At 48.7% G+C, this 18946-nt stretch overlaps 1 protein-coding gene across 1 annotated transcript in view; it reads right to left on the bottom strand.

Moving 5' to 3' along the window:
• The window catches only part of MUC2 (mucin 2, oligomeric mucus/gel-forming), a 72061-nt gene that overhangs the window by 40823 nt on the left and 12292 nt on the right, over positions 1–18946 (bottom strand). The window contains exons 8-21 of the mRNA XM_054172005.1: positions 18183–18300; positions 17410–17548; positions 16671–16781; positions 15518–15587; positions 13011–13148; positions 12250–12414; positions 10846–10940; positions 9182–9308; positions 8474–8729; positions 6914–6966; positions 5567–5673; positions 3916–4067; positions 2028–2166; positions 436–546 (exon numbers count right to left, since the gene is read on the bottom strand). Coding sequence (XP_054027980.1) covers positions 436–546; positions 2028–2166; positions 3916–4067; positions 5567–5673; positions 6914–6966; positions 8474–8729; positions 9182–9308; positions 10846–10940; positions 12250–12414; positions 13011–13148; positions 15518–15587; positions 16671–16781; positions 17410–17548; positions 18183–18300 — 1781 coding nt within the window. The remainder of the gene's footprint in view (positions 1–435; positions 547–2027; positions 2167–3915; positions 4068–5566; positions 5674–6913; positions 6967–8473; positions 8730–9181; positions 9309–10845; positions 10941–12249; positions 12415–13010; positions 13149–15517; positions 15588–16670; positions 16782–17409; positions 17549–18182; positions 18301–18946) is intronic.

Genomic DNA, 18946 nt, shown 5'->3' with positions numbered 1-18946 from the left:
TCTCCTCACAGGGCTGTGCTCCAGACCCCTCCCCAGCTTTGTTGCCCTTCTCTGGACACCTTCCAGCATCTCAACATCTTTCCTAATCTGAGGAGTCCAGAACTGGACACAGGACTCAAGGTGTGGCCTAACCAGTGTTGAGCACAGGGCACAATGACCTCCTTGCTCCTGTTGGCCACACTGTTCCTGATGCAGGCCAGGATGCCATTGGCCTTCTTGGCCACTTGGGCACGCAGATGGCTCATGTTCAGCCTACTGTCAACCAGTACCCCAGGTCCCTTCTTCTACCAAGCCTGATGCTAAAACACGTCCCTTAGCACCACATCTATTTGCTGTATGCAGGCATTAGAGCTGCTTTTAGGGATGTGGCTTTGAAGGGTTATCTTTTTAATGCTCTTGAATACTGATATATACTCACTGAGTGCCCTTACTCACCCCAAGAAATATCTTAATAGCCTTTGAGCAGGTGACTCCTGTAGTTCCACAAGGCACATTCTCAGTGATGATGCTGAAGGAGCCGCTGGACTTTCTGTCACCACAAAAATCCTATTGAAATAGGAGGGGAGGGAAGAAGTAAAGAAAATTAGGTGGAATATTTAATTCTGAGTTTCAATCTCATGATAATTGCAACCATTCAAATCTCCTCCATGTGTAAATCTTTTTTGGGGCTTTGTCTGTGAAACCCTGCAATCATTTCCTTTACTCTGCAGACACACACATTGGTGAGACAGCCTCATGTGTGGCAAAATCTGGGGAACAAATGGGGCAATGAAACAAAATGAAGACTCTGTGTGTGCTTCAATATCTTTGGTTTCTAAACATACAGTTCTGATTTGTTCCATAACTGATGATGACCTGCTTGTTCTCACTGTGAAGTGGTCCTGTTGCATGAAACTTATGACCACTGTATCAGATAAAAACCAACAACACAACCCACAAAGACATTCACACAACTTGCCTGCACTGAAAATAGAGAGTTTGTCTTGGCAGAATGTGCAAACACCTCAGAGAGAGTGCTGGCAGGCAATAGGGAATCTTAGAACAAAAAAGGACAGTAGATGCCCTGCCAGTATGTTAAGGAGACCTGTAAGCACCTCAGCTTCTAGGCACTTCTTGTCATGTCTTAAACCTCTTGCCATCTAAACAGCAACATCCAGAAGGACCTCCATCCAGAGGGACCTTGACAGGCTGCAGAGTTGGGCCCATGACAACCCCATGAGGTTCAACAAGACCAAGTGCAAGGTCCTGCAGCTGGGTCGGGGTGATCCTAAGCACTGATACAGGCTGGGCAGGGACTGGATGGAGAGCAGCCATGGAGAAAAGGCCTTGGGGGTTCTGGGGGAGGAGAAGCTCAACAGGAGCCAGCAGTGAGGACTTGCAGCCCAGAAAGCCAATCATATCCTGGGCTGCATCAAGAGAAGCATAGCCAGCAGTTCAAGGGAGGTGATTCTCCCTCTTTACTCCACTCTGCTGAGACCCCACCTGGAGCACTGCCTCCAGTTCTGGAGCCTCTATTGCAGGAAAGATCTGGAGGTGCTGGAAGGTGTCCAGAGAAGGGCCATGAGGAGGAGCAGAGGGCTGGAGCTGCTCTGCTGTGAGGACAGACTGAGGGAGTTGGGGTTGTGCAGGCTGGAGAGGAGAAGACTCTGAGGAGACCTTCTTGTGGCCTTCCAGGATCTGAAGGGGGCTACAAGAAAGCTGGGGAGGGACTTTTGAGGGTGTCAGGGAGGGATAGGAGCAGGGGGAATGTAGCAAAACTAGAAGTGGGGAGATTGAGATTGGATGTTAGGAAGAAGTTGTTGCCCATGAGGGTGGTAAGACACTGGCACAGGTTGCCCAGGGAGGTGGTGGAAGCCTCCTGCCTGGAGGTGTTTGCAGCCAGGCTGGAGGTGGCTGTGAGCAACCTGCTGTAGTGTGAGGTGTCCCTGCCCATGGCAGGGGTTTGGACCTGGCTGAGCCTTGAGGTCCCTTCCAACCGTGACAATTCTGTGACTCTGTGTCATGTCAGGCCTTCTGATGAGCATTACCTGAGTAGCCACATATTCACAGCTGCCATCAAAGTCATAGAATTTCCCATCAAAGGTGATGTAATGCCCACTTCCATAGATCATACAAGTCCCGAAGCATGAATTTTCAGAGCAGGTCCAAACTCCTTTTTGGCAGGTGCTAGAAGAGGGAAGAGGAGGTGAATTTTCAGATCCTGTTTGGAAAGCTGCAGGGCAATCCAAGCAGCTGCCTGGTACATGACAAGGTACAGAGCATCTTAAGTCTTAATTTCAGAAGCTTAGGCTGGTTTTAAGCATCATGTTTAACCAGCTACATTTTTCAGATGTGATAGTACTTATGCTCTTAAAAATGAAGACATTTTCACCCCAATAAGAGCTGCCTGCTGCGAACAGCACTTTCAACACAATCAGATTTCCTCAGGCAGCAAAGGAATATGCCTGAAAATAAAAGTTTGTACTTGCAGCTATCACAGCCACTGTAGGACACAAGCCTGGATATGACCATTTGTGTTGGGTTGAAATTTCCCCCAGCATTAACTTTTAGCCAGACTAACTCAGTTAGAAGCAGATGAAGCTGTATTTACAAGCAAAAAACTACACTCTACAATGGAATGCAATGATTAGGTACAAAATATCCAGGATTTACAATATTATACAGATATTTATGGTTAGCAAATAACACAAAAAACCCCTGGTCAGAAAGACCAATAGGTGTTCAAGAGGGGACTGGATGTGGCACTTGGTGCCATGGTCTAGCAGGCATGAGGTCTTGGGTGACAGGTTGGACTTGATGATCTTTGAGGTCTTTTCCAACCTTGTTGACTTTATGATTCTATTCTATGATTCTATGACCAGGAAAGTTTCTCCACTGCCACTCCCCTCCCAACCCCCCCTGTACCTAGAGAGAGAGAGAAGCTGAGAGAAAAGCAGTGGGTTAGGCTTATCTCAAGGTCAGCCAGAAGTGTAGTCTTCTCCCAGGCAAAGCAGAACAGCCAAGAGAAGAGAAGAGAAAAGGAATGAGAAGTGCATAATTGTTATGGTACAGCTCCTTTTACCCCGGATAGAATAGAATAGAGTAGAGTAGAGTAGAGTAGAATAGAATTAGACCAGACCAGACCAAGTTGGAAGAGACCTTCAAGATCATCGTGTCCAGCCTATCATCCAACATCATCTAATCAACTAACCCATGGCACCAAGCACCCTATCAAGTCTCCTCCTGAACACCTCCAGGGATGGTGACTCCACCACCTCCCTGGGCAGCCCATTCCAATGGGCAATCACTCTCTCTGTGTAGAACTTCTTCCTAACCTCCAGCCTAAACCTCCCCTGGTGCAGCTTGAGACTGTGTCCTCTTGTTCTGGTGCTGGTTGACTGGGAGAAGAGACCAACCTCTGCCTGTCTACAACCTCGCTTCAGGTAGTTGTAGAGAGCAAGAAGGTCACCCCTGAGCCTTCTCTTCTCCAGGCTGAGCAACCCCAGCTCCCTCAGCCTCTCCTCACAGGGCTGTGTTCCAAACCCCTCACCAAATTTGTTGCCCTTCTCTGGACACCTTCCAGCAAGTCAATGTCCTTCCTAAACTGAGGAGCCCAGAACTGGACACAGGACTCAAGGTGTGGGCTGAGCAGTGCTGAGCACAGGGCACAATGACCTCCCTGCTCCTGCTGGCCACACTGTTCCTGATGCAGGCCAGGATGCCATTGGCCCTCCTGGCTGCCTGGGCACACTGCAGGCTCATTTGTCCAACAAATTTGCTTAGAACAACCTTTTGTTTTCCTTTTCACACCCAAGAGTGATTTATTTACATTTTTCTACTTTTCTGCTTGAAACCTGCAGCTCAATTTTAAAGGTATAGCCTAAAACCACCACACCACTGTCACATTCTGGGAGAGAGCAGGAAACTGCAGCTTACCAGGTGTTGCAGTCCACTTTTATCTTCTGTCCAGAAGAATACCACTGGTTGTTGTGAATGCATGGGCAGTCCTTGTGCTCCACACAGCCTCCTCTCCCATCATCATACAGACCTTGAGGGCACACACAGCCTGAGACACACTCTGCCTGGAACTAAGGAACAGAAGGAGCAATGGTCACTTTAAGACAAAGCACTGCATGTCCATTCCACTTCTTCAGAAGTCCCCCATGAGGCTGCATTTCCAACCAAGCAGCCTCATGAAGGTTAGTTTTCTGAGGTTTTTCTTCTGGGGTTTCTAATCCTTTTTCATTTCTTTACTGTTTTGACTGTCTAAGAACTGAGCTCCTATTTCACAGATTTCTGACTCTGCCAGGTCTGATGCTAAACCATGTCCCTCAGCACTACACCTCTGCCTCTTTTTGGCACCTCCAGCAATGGGGACACAACCACCTCCCTGGGGAGCCTCTTCTAGTGTGTGATAACCCTTTCAGTAAAGAAGTTTCTTCTAATGTCCCACCTCAACCTCCTCTGGCACAACTTGAAGCCATTTCATCTCATCCTATCCACTTCTTAATAGGGAGAAGAGGCCAACCCCCACCTCGCTGCAGCTCAAGAAGCTGGAGAGAGCAATGAGGTCTCCCCTCAGCCTCCTTTCCTCCAGGCTAAAGAACCCCAGTTCTATCAGTCACTCCTCACTAGACCCTTTCCCAGCTTCTCTGGACCCACTCACAGTATCACAAAGGTTGGAAGAGACCTCAAAGATCATCAACTCCAACCTGTCACCACAGACCTCATGGCTAGACCATGGCACCAAGTGCCACATCCAATCTGCTCTTGAACACCTCCAGGGGTGGTGACTCAACCACTTCCCTGGGCACTCCAGCACTCCAATGTGTTTCTTGTAGTGAGGAGCTCAAAACTGAACTCAGTGCTCAAGGTATGGCCTTATCAGTGCTGAATACAGGGGGATGATCACTGCCCTGGTCCTGCCAGACACACTATTCCTGATCCTGCCTAGGATGCTTTTGGCCTTGACCACCTGGACATATGCTGGTTTGGATTAGGCAAATCAAACCAAGGAGAAGTAGACTGTTAGCTGCAACTGGGTTTTCTGTGTTGCACTGTGTCATTTAAAGAATACAGAATAAAGGACAGATCACAGAATGTTAGGGATTGGAAGGGACCTCAAAAGATCATCCAGCCCAATCCCTCTGCCAGAGCAGGATCACCTACAGCAGGTCACACAGGAATGCATCCAGGCAGGTTTTGAATATCTCCAGAGGAGACTCCCCAACCCCCCTGGGCAGCCTGCTCCAGGGCTCTGTCACATTCACAGGGAAAAAAACCTTTTCCTCCTGTTTCCATGGAGCTTCCTCTGCCTCAACTTCCACCATTGCCCCTTGTGCTGTCATGGGGCATCACCAAGCAGAGAATGGTTCTATCCTCTGGGAACTCATACTGCACATCTTTATCAACATGAATGAGGTCACCCCTCAGGCTCCTCTTCTCCAAGCTGCAGAGCCCTCAGCTCCCTCAGGCTCTCCTCTCCTAATGATTTTTGTGGGTCTGCACTGGACTCTTTCAAGCAGTTCCCTGTTCTTTCTGAACTGAGGGCCCCATAACTGGACACAGAGTGAAGTGGAATACATACATGCTCAGTTTGAGGAGTATGGCAGCTCAGCTGTACAGGTGTTTGGGAAGTCCAGTTTGATGCACTGCAGTCAAAGTACAGCTTCTTAGAAGAACACTCTGTTAGACCTGGAAGGTACATTGTGGGGTTAGATGGATCAAGAAAAGGCAAAGGAAATGTGTGTGAAAGATGGTACTAACCAAGACAGACATCTCAAGGCATGTCTCCTCTTAAGAAAAAAATTCAAGGCACAGTGAATAGAACAGAATAAACCAGGTTGGAAGAGACCTTCAAGATCACCATGTCCAACCCATCAACCAATCCAACACCACCTAAACAACTAACCCATGGCACCAAGCACCCCATCAAGTCTCCTCCTGAACACCTCCAATGATGGAGACTCCATCACCTCCCTGGGCAGCACATTCCAATGGGCAATCACTCTCTCTGTGTAGAACTTCCTCCTAACCTCCAGCCTAAACCTCCCCTGGTGCAGCCTGAAACTGTGTCCTCTTGTTCTGGTACTGGCTGCCTGGGAGAAGAGACCAACCTCTGCCTGTCTACAACCTCCCTTAAGGTAGTTGTAGAGAGCAAGAAGGTCTCCCCTGAGTCTCCTCCTCTCCAGGGTAGGCAACCCCAACTCCCTCAGCCTCTCCACATAGGGCTGTGTTCCAAACCCATCACCAACTTTGTTGCCCTTCTCTGGACACCTTCCAGCAAGTCAACATCTTTCCTAACCTGAGGAGCCCAGAACTGGACACAGGACTCAAGGTGTGGCCTAACCAGTGCAGTGTACAGGGGCACAATGACCTCCCTGCTCCTGCTGGCCACACTGTTCCTGATGCAGGCGAGGATGCCATTGGCCCTCCTGGCTGCCTGGGCACACTGCAGGCTCATGTTCAGCCTGCCATCGACCAGCACCCCCAGGTCCCTCTCTGCCTGGCTGCTCTCAGCCACTCTGCCCCCAGCCTGTAGCACTGCCTGGGGTTGCTGTGGCCAATGTGCAGAACCTGGCACTTGGATGTGTTCAATTTCCTGCCCTTGGCCTCTGCCCATCTGCCCAGCCTGGCGAGGTCCCTCTGCAGAGCCTCTCTACCCTCCAGCAGATCAACTCCTGCCCCAGCTTGGTGTCAGCTGCAAATTTACTGCTGATGGACTCAATGCCCTCCTCCAGATCATCAATGAAGATGTTAAAGAGCACAGAGCCCAGCACTGATCCGACACAACAAGATGAAAAAGCAGAACTGCTTCACAGAAAGAATAAAACCCAACCAATGTAAAAGGTGAAGAATCCAAATGGAAAGCTTCAGCTGGGCTTAGAGCTGGGTTCTGGATCTCTAATAATTTATTTTATCAACTGTCACTTACTTTTGGTTCTTAGTTTCACTGAAGTGCACTGGACCCTTGCATTTCGGCACACACTGGGGGAGGAGAAAGAAAGAAAAGAGGGATTTAAATCTAAGGATTTGGTAACATAAATTTGAGAATGTTTGTCAGAGACATCCTGCATAACTTCTACTGACAGCTCAAGGTGAATTCTGTTGAAGGGCAGGCGTGAATTTTCACCTGGAGACAAATTGTAGGGAGACTTTCAGGCAGAATGCACAGAAAGGGTGTGGCAGATGATCTCTAAGGTCCCTTCCACCCTAAGCCAGTCTATGGTTCTGTGAATATTAGGATTATACCCAGCCTTTTCACTGACTTCTACACCTCTGCTCAACAAAGCCTTATTCATGGTGCAGCTTCAGAGCAACAATTATCACAGATCCCAGGATGTTAGGGGTTGGAAGGGACCTCTGGAGATCACCAAGTCCAACCCCCTGCCAGAGCAGGACCACAGAATCCAGCACAGGTCACACAGGAGCACATCCAGACAGGGCTGGGAAGGCTCCAGAGAAGGAGACTCCACAACCTCTCTGGGCAGCCTGCTCCAGAGTTCTGTGACCCTTACAATAGAGAAATTCTTCCTCATATTGAGGTGGGACCTTCTGTGCTGCAGTTTCCATCCATTGCCCCTTGTCCTATCCCAGGGCACAAGTGAGCAGAGCCTGTCCCCTCCCTCTGGACCCCCAGCCCTCAGATATTTATAAACATTTATTAAAGCCCCTTTAAGTCTTCTCTTTTCCAGACTCAAAAGCCCTAGGTCCCTCAGCCTCTAAAAAGTCCCTCCCCAGCTTTCTGTAGCCCCCTTCAGATGCTGTTTGGGTTTTCACAGGATGTCAGGGATTGCAAGGGACCCAAAGAGATCATTGAGTCCAAACCCCTGCCAGAGCAGGACCATAGAATCCTGCACAGGCCACACAGGAACACATCCAGACAGGGATGGAAAGGCTCCAGAGAAGGAGACTCCACAACCTCTCTGGGCAGCCTGCTCCAGGGCTCTGGGACCCTCACAGTGAGGAAGTTCCTCCTCATGTTGAGATGGAACCTCCTGTGCTGGAGTTTATATCCATTGCTCCTTGTCTTATCCCTGGGTGCAACTGAGCAGAGCCTGTGCCTGTCCCCTCCCTCTGGACCCCCAGCCCTCAGATATTTAGAAACTTTTATTAAATCCCCTCTTCCCTTCTCCAGATTAAAAAGCCCCAACTATCTGTGAAGGCTGGCACTCACACCTCCTTCCAAAGCTGCATTTTCTCAGTTGTTCATTAATTCCATTGCACTTGCTCAGCATGAAGGTGTTGGGTCAGGATTACACATGCTCATTAAAACACCTAACCAGCTTACACCTAACAAGGAAGCATTCAGGGGGCTTTTAATGCCCAAATCAGAGAATTAGAGAATTGTCAGGTTTGGAAGGGACCTCAAAGTTCCAACCCCCCTGCCATGGGCAGGGACACCTCATACTCCACCAGGCTGCTCACAGCCACATCCACCAGCCTGGCTGCAAACACCTCTGGGTATATAATTGCAATTAACAATAAGACCTACCAGCGCTCTCCATCCTTTGTGACATACTGCCCTGGTTCCAGGTACGTTCCCTTGTAGTAGCATGGGCACTTGGAGACAGGCACACAGCTATCATGGTTGTCCAAGTAGGTACCGTAGGGGCAGCCGCAGCCGTCCACAGGAGCGAAGTCTTGCGGGCAATGCTTTTCTCCGTCGGCCAGGGAGCGGCAGGTCTGCTGGCACAGCGTCAGGTTGTAGAGGAAGATTTGGTTTCCTGGGCAGGCAGAGACTTCACGAGCTGGAGGCAAAATAAACAAACTGATAAGCAAAGGATTCAGGATCATAGAATCACAACATCAATAAGGTTGGAAAAGGCCTCACAGATCATCAAGTCCAAGCTGTCACCCAACACCTCCTGACTACTAAACCATGGCTCCAAGTGCCACGTCCTATCCCCACTTGTTCCCCTCCAGGGATGGTGACTCCACCACCTCCCCGGGCAGCACATCCCAATGGCTAACAACTCTCTCTGTGAAGAACTTTCTCCTCACCTCCAGCCTAAACTTCCCCTGGCACAGCTTGAGACTGTGTCCTCTTGTTCTGGTGCTGGTTGCCTGGGATGGGCAATTGATCCTTGATATTTATGGATCCTTGATATTTCTGGTTTAGTTTCCTTGGCTGTGTTCAGAAAGAACCTGCTTATTTCTCATGGCTAGTTAATTCCATGAGGAGCATAGATCCACTACTTACTGCAGACAGTGTCTCTCCAGCCTCCCAGTATGATGCCTTTGAAAGCACAGGCTCTGGAGTAAGAGGACAGGGCACCACACAAGCACTCTTCACTGTCTTCACAGAGGCAGGTGTCATACTTGCATTTCTGCAGAAAGAAGGAAAGGGTCAGGCAAAGCCCACAGGAAACCAACAGGCAGCTGCAGCTTGGTTGCTGTGAAATATTTTGTGTCCTGTTCCTGGTGGGTTTTAGTATTAACTCTCACAATTGGAGAACCATGGAAGGAATGGGCCAGAAATATTTCATCCACAATGAAAATGTTTGGATGCTTATCCTAACCTAAGCCAAGCCTCTTGAACGCTGAAAAGACAGCCAGCCTCCTACCAGCACCTTTCTGAAAGGATTTTGATAGCATCCTCAGTTACAACTTAGAAATGCTGAGGTCCATAAAGCCCCAAATCATAACAGCAAAACATTAACCAGGGCTAGGAAGATCTTCACAACACTGAAGCTCAGACTGAGCTCCAGGTATGAGCAATGGGAATTTCCTTTCTGTTCAGGTAAGCCTTACATACTGCTCAACAGTGGTGAATGCAGGGGAAGAAGAAGGTGCTCATGGTGCTGGTGGGGATGAAAAGCTCAACATGAGCCAGCAGTGAGCACTTGCAGCCAGAAAGCCAATCACACCCTAGGCTGCATTAAGAGAAGCATAGCCAGAAGGTCGAGGGAGGTGATTCTCCCTCCCTACTGTGCCCTGCTGAGACCCCACCTGGAGCAGTGTGTCCAGTTCTGGAGCCCCCAGCACAAGAAGGACCTGGAGCTGCTGGAGCATGTCCAGAGAAGGGCCATGAGGATGAGCAGAGGGCTGGAGCTGCTCTGCTGTGAGGACAGACTGAGAGAGCTGGGGCTGTTCAGTCCGGAGAAGAGAAGGCTCTGAAGAGACATTCTTATGGCCTTCCAGGATCTGAAGGGGGCTACAAGAAAGCTGGGAAGGGACTTTTGAGGGTGTCAGGAAATGATAGAGCTGGGGGGGGATGGAGCAAAACTAGAAGTGGGGAGATTGAGATTGGATGTTAGGAAGAAGTTGTTCCCCATGAGGGTGGTGAGAGCCTGGCACAGGCTGCCCAGGGAGGTGGTGGAAGCCTCATCCCTGGAGGATTTGCAGCCAGGCTGGAGGTGGCTGTGAGCAACCTGCTGTAGTGTGAGGTGTCCCTGCCCATGGCAGGAGTTTGGACCTGGCTGATCCTTGAGGTCCCTTCCAACCCTGCAAATTCTCTGACTCTAGCATGTAAATGATTTGGTGTGGCATCCAACCAATACAGGACACTCAATATTTACTCTTATTATTTTCTGACTTAATAAGCAACTAATATGCAAGGATAGATTTAAACTTTCCATCCACACTTGAACCTTCCTTTCAGCTCAAATATCCAGTTCAACAAAGATGTACTTTAAATGCAAAAGCATAAGAAGAACAAATCTGCCACCTGCTTCAGCAGCTCTCCATAAGAATCTCATCATGGGAGATATTCAGATGCAGATGCCTCAGATATCACTGCAAAACCTTCACCAGGTTTTATGGACAAGCTACTGATAATGCCTCAAATGATTGGATAATGACAAATGTCTGTAGTCATCCATCTGAAATAGAGCAGCACTGAAAAAGAGGGCCAGGTTACAATACCTTGTAGTATTCAGAAGGGTCAACAGCTTCGTGGCACCTTGCAAAAGGACCTTCTGGGTCTTTCAGTAAAGAACACCAATGCTCAGCATAATTTGCTGGAAAAAAAGGCAGAAAAATGACATTATATCATCACAGCCCTCTGGAGATCATCCAGTCAAACCTCCCTGCTAAAGCAAGGCACCCACAGCAGCTTGCCCAGGATCACCATGGCCAAATGGGCTTGGAATCTCTCCAGAGGAGACTCCACAACCTCTCTGGGCAGCCTGCTTCAAGGCTCCAGCACCCTCACAGCAAAGAAATTTTAACTCATGTTCAGATAAAACCTTCTAGGTACCAGTTTGTGCCAGGTACCAGTTTGTGCCAGGTACCAGTTTGTGCCAGGTACCAGTTTGTGCCAGGTACCAGTTTGTGCCAGGTACCAGTTTGGGAGATTTTGTGTTGTAAATGCAAGCAAATATTGCCTATTTTGTACAGATTCATTGCATTCCAGATTTCTAGACTGTGGTTTTGCTTGCAAGTACAGCTTCATTTGCTTTCACCTGAGCTGGTCTGGCAATTTTATTTTCAACCCCCACCACAACACACACAATTGTTCCTCTGACAGTCAAAACCATTCCAAGGGCACACTACAGCTCTTCATAGAATCATGGAATCAATAAGGTTGGAAAAGATCTCAAAGATCATCAAGGCCAACCTGTCACCCAACACCTCATGACTAACTAAACCATGGCACCAAGTGCCACATCCAATCTTTTTTGGAACCCCTCCAGGGACGGTGACTCCACCACCTCCCTGGGCAGCACATCCCAATGGCTAACAACTCTCTCTGGGAAGAACTTTCTCCTCACCTCCAGCCTAAACTTCCCTTGGCACAGCTTGAGACTATGTCCTCTTGTTCTGGTGCTGGCTGCCTGGGAGAAGAGCCCAACCCCCACCTGGCTCCAACCTCCCTTCAGGGAGTTGGAGAGAGCAAGAAGGTCTCCCCTGAGCCTCCTCTTCCCCAGGCTAAGCAACCCCAGCTCTCTCAGCCTCTCCTCTCAGGGCTGTGCTCCAGACCCCTCCCCAGCTTTGTTGCCCTTCTCTGGACACATTCAGGTGTCTCAATGTCCTTAAACTGCAAAGCCCAGAACTGGACACAGGATTCAAGGTGTGGCCTAACCAGTGCTGAGCACAGGGCACAATGATTTCCCTGCTCTTGCTGGCCACACTGTTCCTGATGCAGACCAGGATGCCATTGGCCTTCTTGGCCACCTGGGCACACTGCTGGCTCATGTTCAGACAGCTGTCAACCCGTACCCCCAGGTCCCTTTCTGCCTGGCTGCTCTCCAACCACTGTCCCCAGCCTGTAGCACTGTGCTGCTCCTTCTGGCAGAAGCCAACCTCCTGACTTCTCAGCATGCTTACCACTTTCAATGCTGAGGCTGCAAGGGTCTTCCAGCTTTTCTGCCTGGTCTGCACAGATGGATTGAGCTTTCCATGTGTTAGCAAAGGCAGAGCCTGTAGCTTCTACCAGCCCACTGCTTGTTTTGAAGTCATCACCTTCCATTCCGTTGAAGTTTCCACAGAGACCTATTGGAAAAGGGAGAGGGAAATTGTTCCTCATCATTTCTCATTCTTATTCTGAAAGGTCAAACTGAAAGGGACAACTGATCACAGAATCTCAGCATTTGTGGCAGCTGATCACAGCATCACAAAGAGAATTCCATGCAGCTGATTATGCCATCTCACTATGGATGTAACTATAAGCACTGAAGACTTGGGAGCCTTATTTTAAGTCTTGAACCTCTTGAAATCAGTCCTCATGAAGATAGCTCTGCCTCAGGAGATCACACCCTCATCCTGTCATATTTTATGCTTTCTGGTGATACTGAATTCACAAAATGCACTAAAATTCTGGGTTTGTGGATAGTTAGAAATCAAACTGAATACAACAGCAAAGAACAGCCTAAGAAATGGATGTGCCAGCACCAAACTGGTAGCTCACTACAGTATGAAAGAATAAAAACAGTTTGCCTGAGTCAATTCACTTTCAATCTTTGGCTTTCTGCTTTTAGTTTCCTCCTCTTGGATCACTGAGGAGCACAAATCATCCCTCAGGTAAAGCATACATGAGTGTTCAGCTGAGCTGCAGCATGGCTTTGCTTCCCATTTGAAGAGACACTTGCCTTGGACTTTCCCTTGAACTGACTGATCCACAGTCACAAAGAGCTGCATGACTGGAGACAGCTGAATCTGCAGCTGAAGCCCAACAGCAGTCTGGACAATGAGGTAGTAGGAAGATGGCTTGAAAACGGAGAAGCTGGCTGGAAAACAGAACATGCACAGTGCAGTAAACACACACATGAGCTACAGAGTGAAACACATCTTACTAGATTCAAAAATCACAGAATGGAATAGAATCAACAAGGTTGGAAAAGACCTCAAAGATCATCAAGTCCAACCTGTCACCCAACACCTCATGACTACTAGACCATGGCACCAAGTGCCACATCCAATCCCCTCTTGAACACCTCCAGGGACGGTGACTCCACCACCTCCCTGGGCAGTACATTCCAATGGCAAACCATCCCAATGGCTAACAGCTCTCTCTGGGAAGAACTTTCTCCTCACCTCCAGCCTAAACTTCCCCTGGCACAGGTTGAGGCTGTGTCCTCTTGTTCTGGTGCTGGGTGCTTGGGAGAAGAGACCAACCCCCACCTGGCTACAACCTCCCTTCAGGGAGTTGGAGAGAGCAAGAAGGTCTCCCCTGAGTCTCCTCTTCTGCAGGCTAAGCAACCCCAGCTCCCTCAGCCTCTCCTCACAGGGCTGTGCTCCAGAGCCCTCCCCAGCTTTGTTGCCCTTCTCTGGACACCTTCCAGCATCTCAACATCTTTCCTAACCTGAGGGGCCCAGAACTGGTCACAGGACTCAAGATGTGGCCTAACCAGTGCTGAGCACAGGGCAGAATGACTTCCCTGCTCCTGCTGGCCACACTGTTCCTGATGCAGACCAGAATGCCATTGGCCTTCTTGGCCACCTGGGCACACTGCTGACTCATGTTCAGACAGCTGTCAACTAGTATCCCCCGGGTTCCTTTCTGCCTGGCAGCTCTGAGCCACTCTGACCCCAGCCTGTAGCCCTGCATGGGGTTGTTGTGACCAAAGTGCAGCACCCAGCACTTGGACTTGTTGAATGTCATCCTGTTGGACTCTGCCCATCTGTCCAGCCTGGCAAGATCCCTGTGGAGAGCCTTTCTAAATAAATATCACCTGCCAGGAAGACTCTAAGGTCAGGATCAAATTGATCATTTTGGCACCCAGAAGCCACTGGCCAACTAGACACAATGCTGGTCCCCATTACCTTAACACATTGCTTACCTATAGTGACTCATCCCTGCCATACATTTAAGCTATTTATTTATTAGATGGTCTGTTTTATTGCCCAGACCACTTTCTTTTCTCTAATTTAATCCATTTCTTTATTGGGTGGTCTGTTTTATTGCCTAGAGCACTTCAGTTTCTCCAAACATTCCTCTACACACTGTAGTTGTTATTGCATGGGCACTCCTGAAGCTATCATCCCATGAAGATTTGTCCTCTCAGATAAAGGATTTGCTGTCTTGCAGGTAAGTTGTCATCTGCAGGTAGGGTGGTAAATTAGAAGCAGCACACAATGTGTCAGGGTGCTGCCTGAGCATGTCTAGGAAGCAGTGATAAAAGCAAGCTCTACATTTCTTTTGCATGTTACTCCCAGAGCTCACAGCTGCTCTCTGATAGTGATCAGCTACCAGAAGTCACAGAATCACAGAGTGTTAGGGGTTGGAAGGAGCTTCAAAAGATCATCCAGTCCAACCCCCCTCCCAGAGCAGGATCACCTATACCAGGTCACACAGAACACATCCAGGCAGGTTTTGAATATCTCCAGAGAGGGAGACTCCACAGCCCCCTGGGCAGCCTGCTCCAGGGCTCTGTCACCCTCACAGGGGAAAAAAAAAATTGCCTCCTGTTTCCATGGAGCTTCCTATGCCTCAACTTCCACCACTGCCCCTTGTGCTATCATTGGGCATCACCCAGCTTAGCACTACCCTCTGGGCATTCACCCTGCACATCTTTATCAACATGACTAAGAACAAGCTCCTGAATTAAATGAGCTGAGTCTGCCTCTCAAAGTGTCCAAATCCATTGATTATATCAAATGTTGCTGGTATCTCAAGTGAGCTGCAAAGATGCTGTAAGTGCAACCTTCATTCCTTCCCTGCTTTACTAGAAGATAACAGCAGCTGCATTTGCCAGATTTTCTTCCCACAAGTAAGCAAAACCAAAAACACAGGGAAGAAAGTGAGCTGGGATAGACACACCTGGGCCTCACCATGACTGAGAGCCAGGACATGGCTATATCATGCAGCCAGGCTTGGAAAACTCTGAATACCCCTCTTTATGGGCTGTGCATTTAAACCATGACAACTGCTCTTTCCCAAGCTACATGCCAAAATGCATTCAAGATGCATGAAGAACTGAAGGACCTTGCTTTCAGTCACCCACTCTACACAGAGGCAGCCTGCCCACCAAGTTCTCAGTGACAGCCATTAAATGACATTGATCCCAAAGCTGATACAAAATCTGAGCAAATTCCACATGCCTCTCTTCTATTTTTGCCTCTGACCAAACACATCCCCATGTGAGAAGTCCCTTACCTGACACATGAGGCACATTCACTGTCATGTCATTCAGTAACACGCTGCCATCGGGTCTGAAAACCACCACCTGTGAAGCAGCAAACAGAACCAATGAAGTCCCAGGCTCTGGGAGTTAAAAAAGGCTCATAAAATTAAGCAATTAAGAGAGGAGAGGTTTTGGGCATTCAGACTGTGATAAGAACCTCAAATCTTTGGCAGGAAGAATCTGTTGGAAAATTGAATGTGGCAGCAAAACTCCAGGAGACAAATAAGGTTTCGTCTCGCTGTTCAGCGTGGGGGCTGGAAGAGACCTCTGGAGCTCATCCATTCCAACCCCACTACTAAAGCAGGGCACCCACAGCAGCTTGCCCAGGAGCACAATGGAAAATTATGTGTATGTGTGTGTAAAATTATGTCTCAGTGTAGTCTAGATATTCCTGAAACCAAACAGAATATTGAAGTGAATGAAAAATACAAATGTTTAAGAAGGTAGGGTTGTATCGATAGTCTGAGGTGGGCTCCCTTCTGAATCCTGAGGTGGGCTCCCTTCTGAATCCTGAGGTGGGATCCCTTCTGAATCCTGAGGTGGAATCCCTTCTGAATCCTGAGGTGGGCTCCCTTCTGAATCCTGAGGTGGGCTCCCTTCTGAAGTCTAGGGTGAGGTCCCTAGTGAATCCTAAGGTGAGCTCCCTTCTGAATCCTAAGGTGAGCTCCCTTCTGAATCCTAAGGTGAGCTCCCTAGTGAATCCTAAGGTGAGCTCCCTAGTGAATCCTAAGGTGAGCTCCCTAGTGAATCCTAAGGTGAGCTCCCTTCTGAATCCTAAGGTGAGCTCCCTTCTGAAAACAACTCAATTAGATCTATAAATTAGATCTATAAAGTAAAATAGTGTGAAGGCAGGAAGAATGTTGCTTTTCATTCCAGCCAGCCTGGAGTACAGTGAGACTAATCATACAGTAGAGAAGAGAGAAGGGAAGAGGGGCATATGCCTGCTTGTTTGAGTCCCATCTTTTGTCCAGTTCAGGTCTACTTTGAGTTCTCGAGGCAGAAATCAGAGTTATTTTTCAGCCTTATCTCTCCACAACAGTGACTAAGAAGAGCCAGTTACTGCTCCACAATCCAGGAATGATGGTCATCTTCCAGCACATCTAGCAGAGCACACCAAAGACTTACATTTTTTTTGTGATCAGCCAACAGCACAACAGTCTTCAAACAGCTCTGCTTGTCTGTGGAGCCGCAGGGAGCCAGCTCTGCCAGGAGTGCGTGGCTCTCATTTGCAGTACCCTACAGCCACAGGGAAATAAATGCCCATTAGTCCAATCAAAGATCTCACAAGATGATTTCCAAAAGAAAGGCTGAAGGCATCAGGCTACTATTACTGCAGAGCTGAGCTCCTGAAACCATTATTTCAGCACTGGCTCTGCAAGCTGAATCATCTCACTCAGCGGTAAGGTTTCTACTTCAACAAGAGTTCTGTCAGTGTCTGGGCAGCAGGTGCTTTGGGAATGATGAATTGAACAGCTGCCTGGCTCCTTTCTCTAGCTGACTTTGACACTCAGACACAGAAACAGCTATTGCAGATCAGGCTGAGAGCTTCTGACCCTGAGAAGTGCCAGTGCTTGCAGGCTACCCATCCATGCAGCTAGAGAGAGCCATAAACACGGAGGACTTCCCTGGATGCTAACAACATATGGAGTCTGCTGTCTGACTCAGTTAACCACTCAGCACAGTAAATTCCCAGCTTCCTCCTAGGGCTGGTAGAGCCTGTCCTGATTTTTTTCAGTGCAGCTTTCAGCATTTCTGCTTGCCTCATCCCAGAAAAAAATGGGAGTACAGCCCCAATGACAGCTACAGCACATCAGCACACAGCTCTGCTCACTCTGTACCAGAGAAGCCCTACAGTACACAGTACCTTGGCCAACACGTAGTAGCAGTCTCCATGGAAGGTGTACTTCTTCCCATCAAAGGTGGTGATATGGGAACCTCCTTCCACTGAGCATTTGCCTGGGCAGGGCAAGTCTTTGCATGTCCATCTGCCTGAATTGCAGGTGCTACAAACAGACAAATAATTCAGAAATTCATTAGAGATGTTAGAGGAGCTGAGAGCACTGAAATCTGCCAGGCAAAAAGATCTCCACAGGTCTTTTAAAACTTCAGCTTTGACCAGTCCCTCAGGATTTCCCCACTGCCACATGCAGAGATGCCAGAAAAGCTCTCAGAGAACTGATTGGTTAGACATGCAATATCAACTTTAAGGTCAGAATGTTGTCAGGAAGCCTCCTGTGACTCAGATAGAGGGTGGCAGCACACTGATCCATTTAGAATAATAGAATCATAGAATTGTCAGGATTGGAAGGGACCTCAAGGATCATCAGCCAGGTCCAACCCCCTGCCATGGGCAGGGACACCTCACACTACAGCAGGTTGCTCACAGCCACATCCAGCCTGGCTGCAAAAACCTCCAGGGATGAGGCATCCACCACCTCCCTGGGCAACCTGTGGCATGGTCTCACCACCCTCATGGGGAACAACTTCTTCCTAACATCCAATTCAAATCTTTCCATTTCCATTTCTGTTCCATTCCCCTACTCCTACCATTACCTGACACCCTAAAAAGCCCCTCCCCAGCTTTCCTGCAGCCCCCTTTCATTCCAAGCAAAGGGTATAAACAACCCTGACCCTTACCATTCTTCACACTCATTGGTAATGTTTTGCCCAGGTGCATACTGCTTCCCATGGAGCTTGCAGGAGCATTGGCTGCGTGCTATGCAGCCTCCATCAGTGATGTCATCGTACACAGTTCCTGTAAAGCACAACAGGAAGCCATTTCAGCTCTTTCTGAAGAGAAGAAACTCTCAGGGTCTCAGCTTGAGACAGAAAGTAGAGGCTGAGCTTAGCAAAGCTGGGAAGAACAACTGTTTCTCTTTTTTTGTGTGATATAAGACATGTCCTAGAAAACGGAAGTGCAGCCATGAGTGCAACTGAACTCAGGTCACAGAACCATGGAACGGTCCAGGCTGGAAGGCACCACCAAAGGGCACCCAGTCTGACCTCCCTGCAGTCAGCAGGGACATCCCCAACTAGATCAGGTTGCCCAGAGCCTCATTGAGACTCACATTGAATATCTCCAGGGAAGGAGCCTCGACCACCTCCCTGGGCAACCTGTTCCAGTGTTCCACCACCCTCGTAGTGAAGAACTTCCTGATATCCAATCTCAACCTGCCCTTCTCTAGTTTGAAGCCCTTGCCCCTTGTCCTGCCACTACAGGCTAGGTACAATCCCAGGATTTTACATGTTTAGATTTTCAGCCCTTCTGACATACTCTCTACATTATCATTGTGCTATTTCCCCAACACCCCCCACCAAGGGTGACTGTAACTCTGAGAATGTCACTCATTGTCTGTCCCTCATTATCACTCTCTGGGCAAACCAACTCCATTATCTTTCAA

Source organism: Dryobates pubescens, chromosome 22 (genome assembly GCF_014839835.1).
Source record: "Dryobates pubescens isolate bDryPub1 chromosome 22, bDryPub1.pri, whole genome shotgun sequence".
NCBI classification, from domain to species: Eukaryota; Metazoa; Chordata; class Aves; order Piciformes; family Picidae; genus Dryobates; species Dryobates pubescens.
The sequence above is the reverse complement of the archived record's forward strand: the minus strand, read 5'-3'. Positions and strand labels throughout refer to the sequence as shown.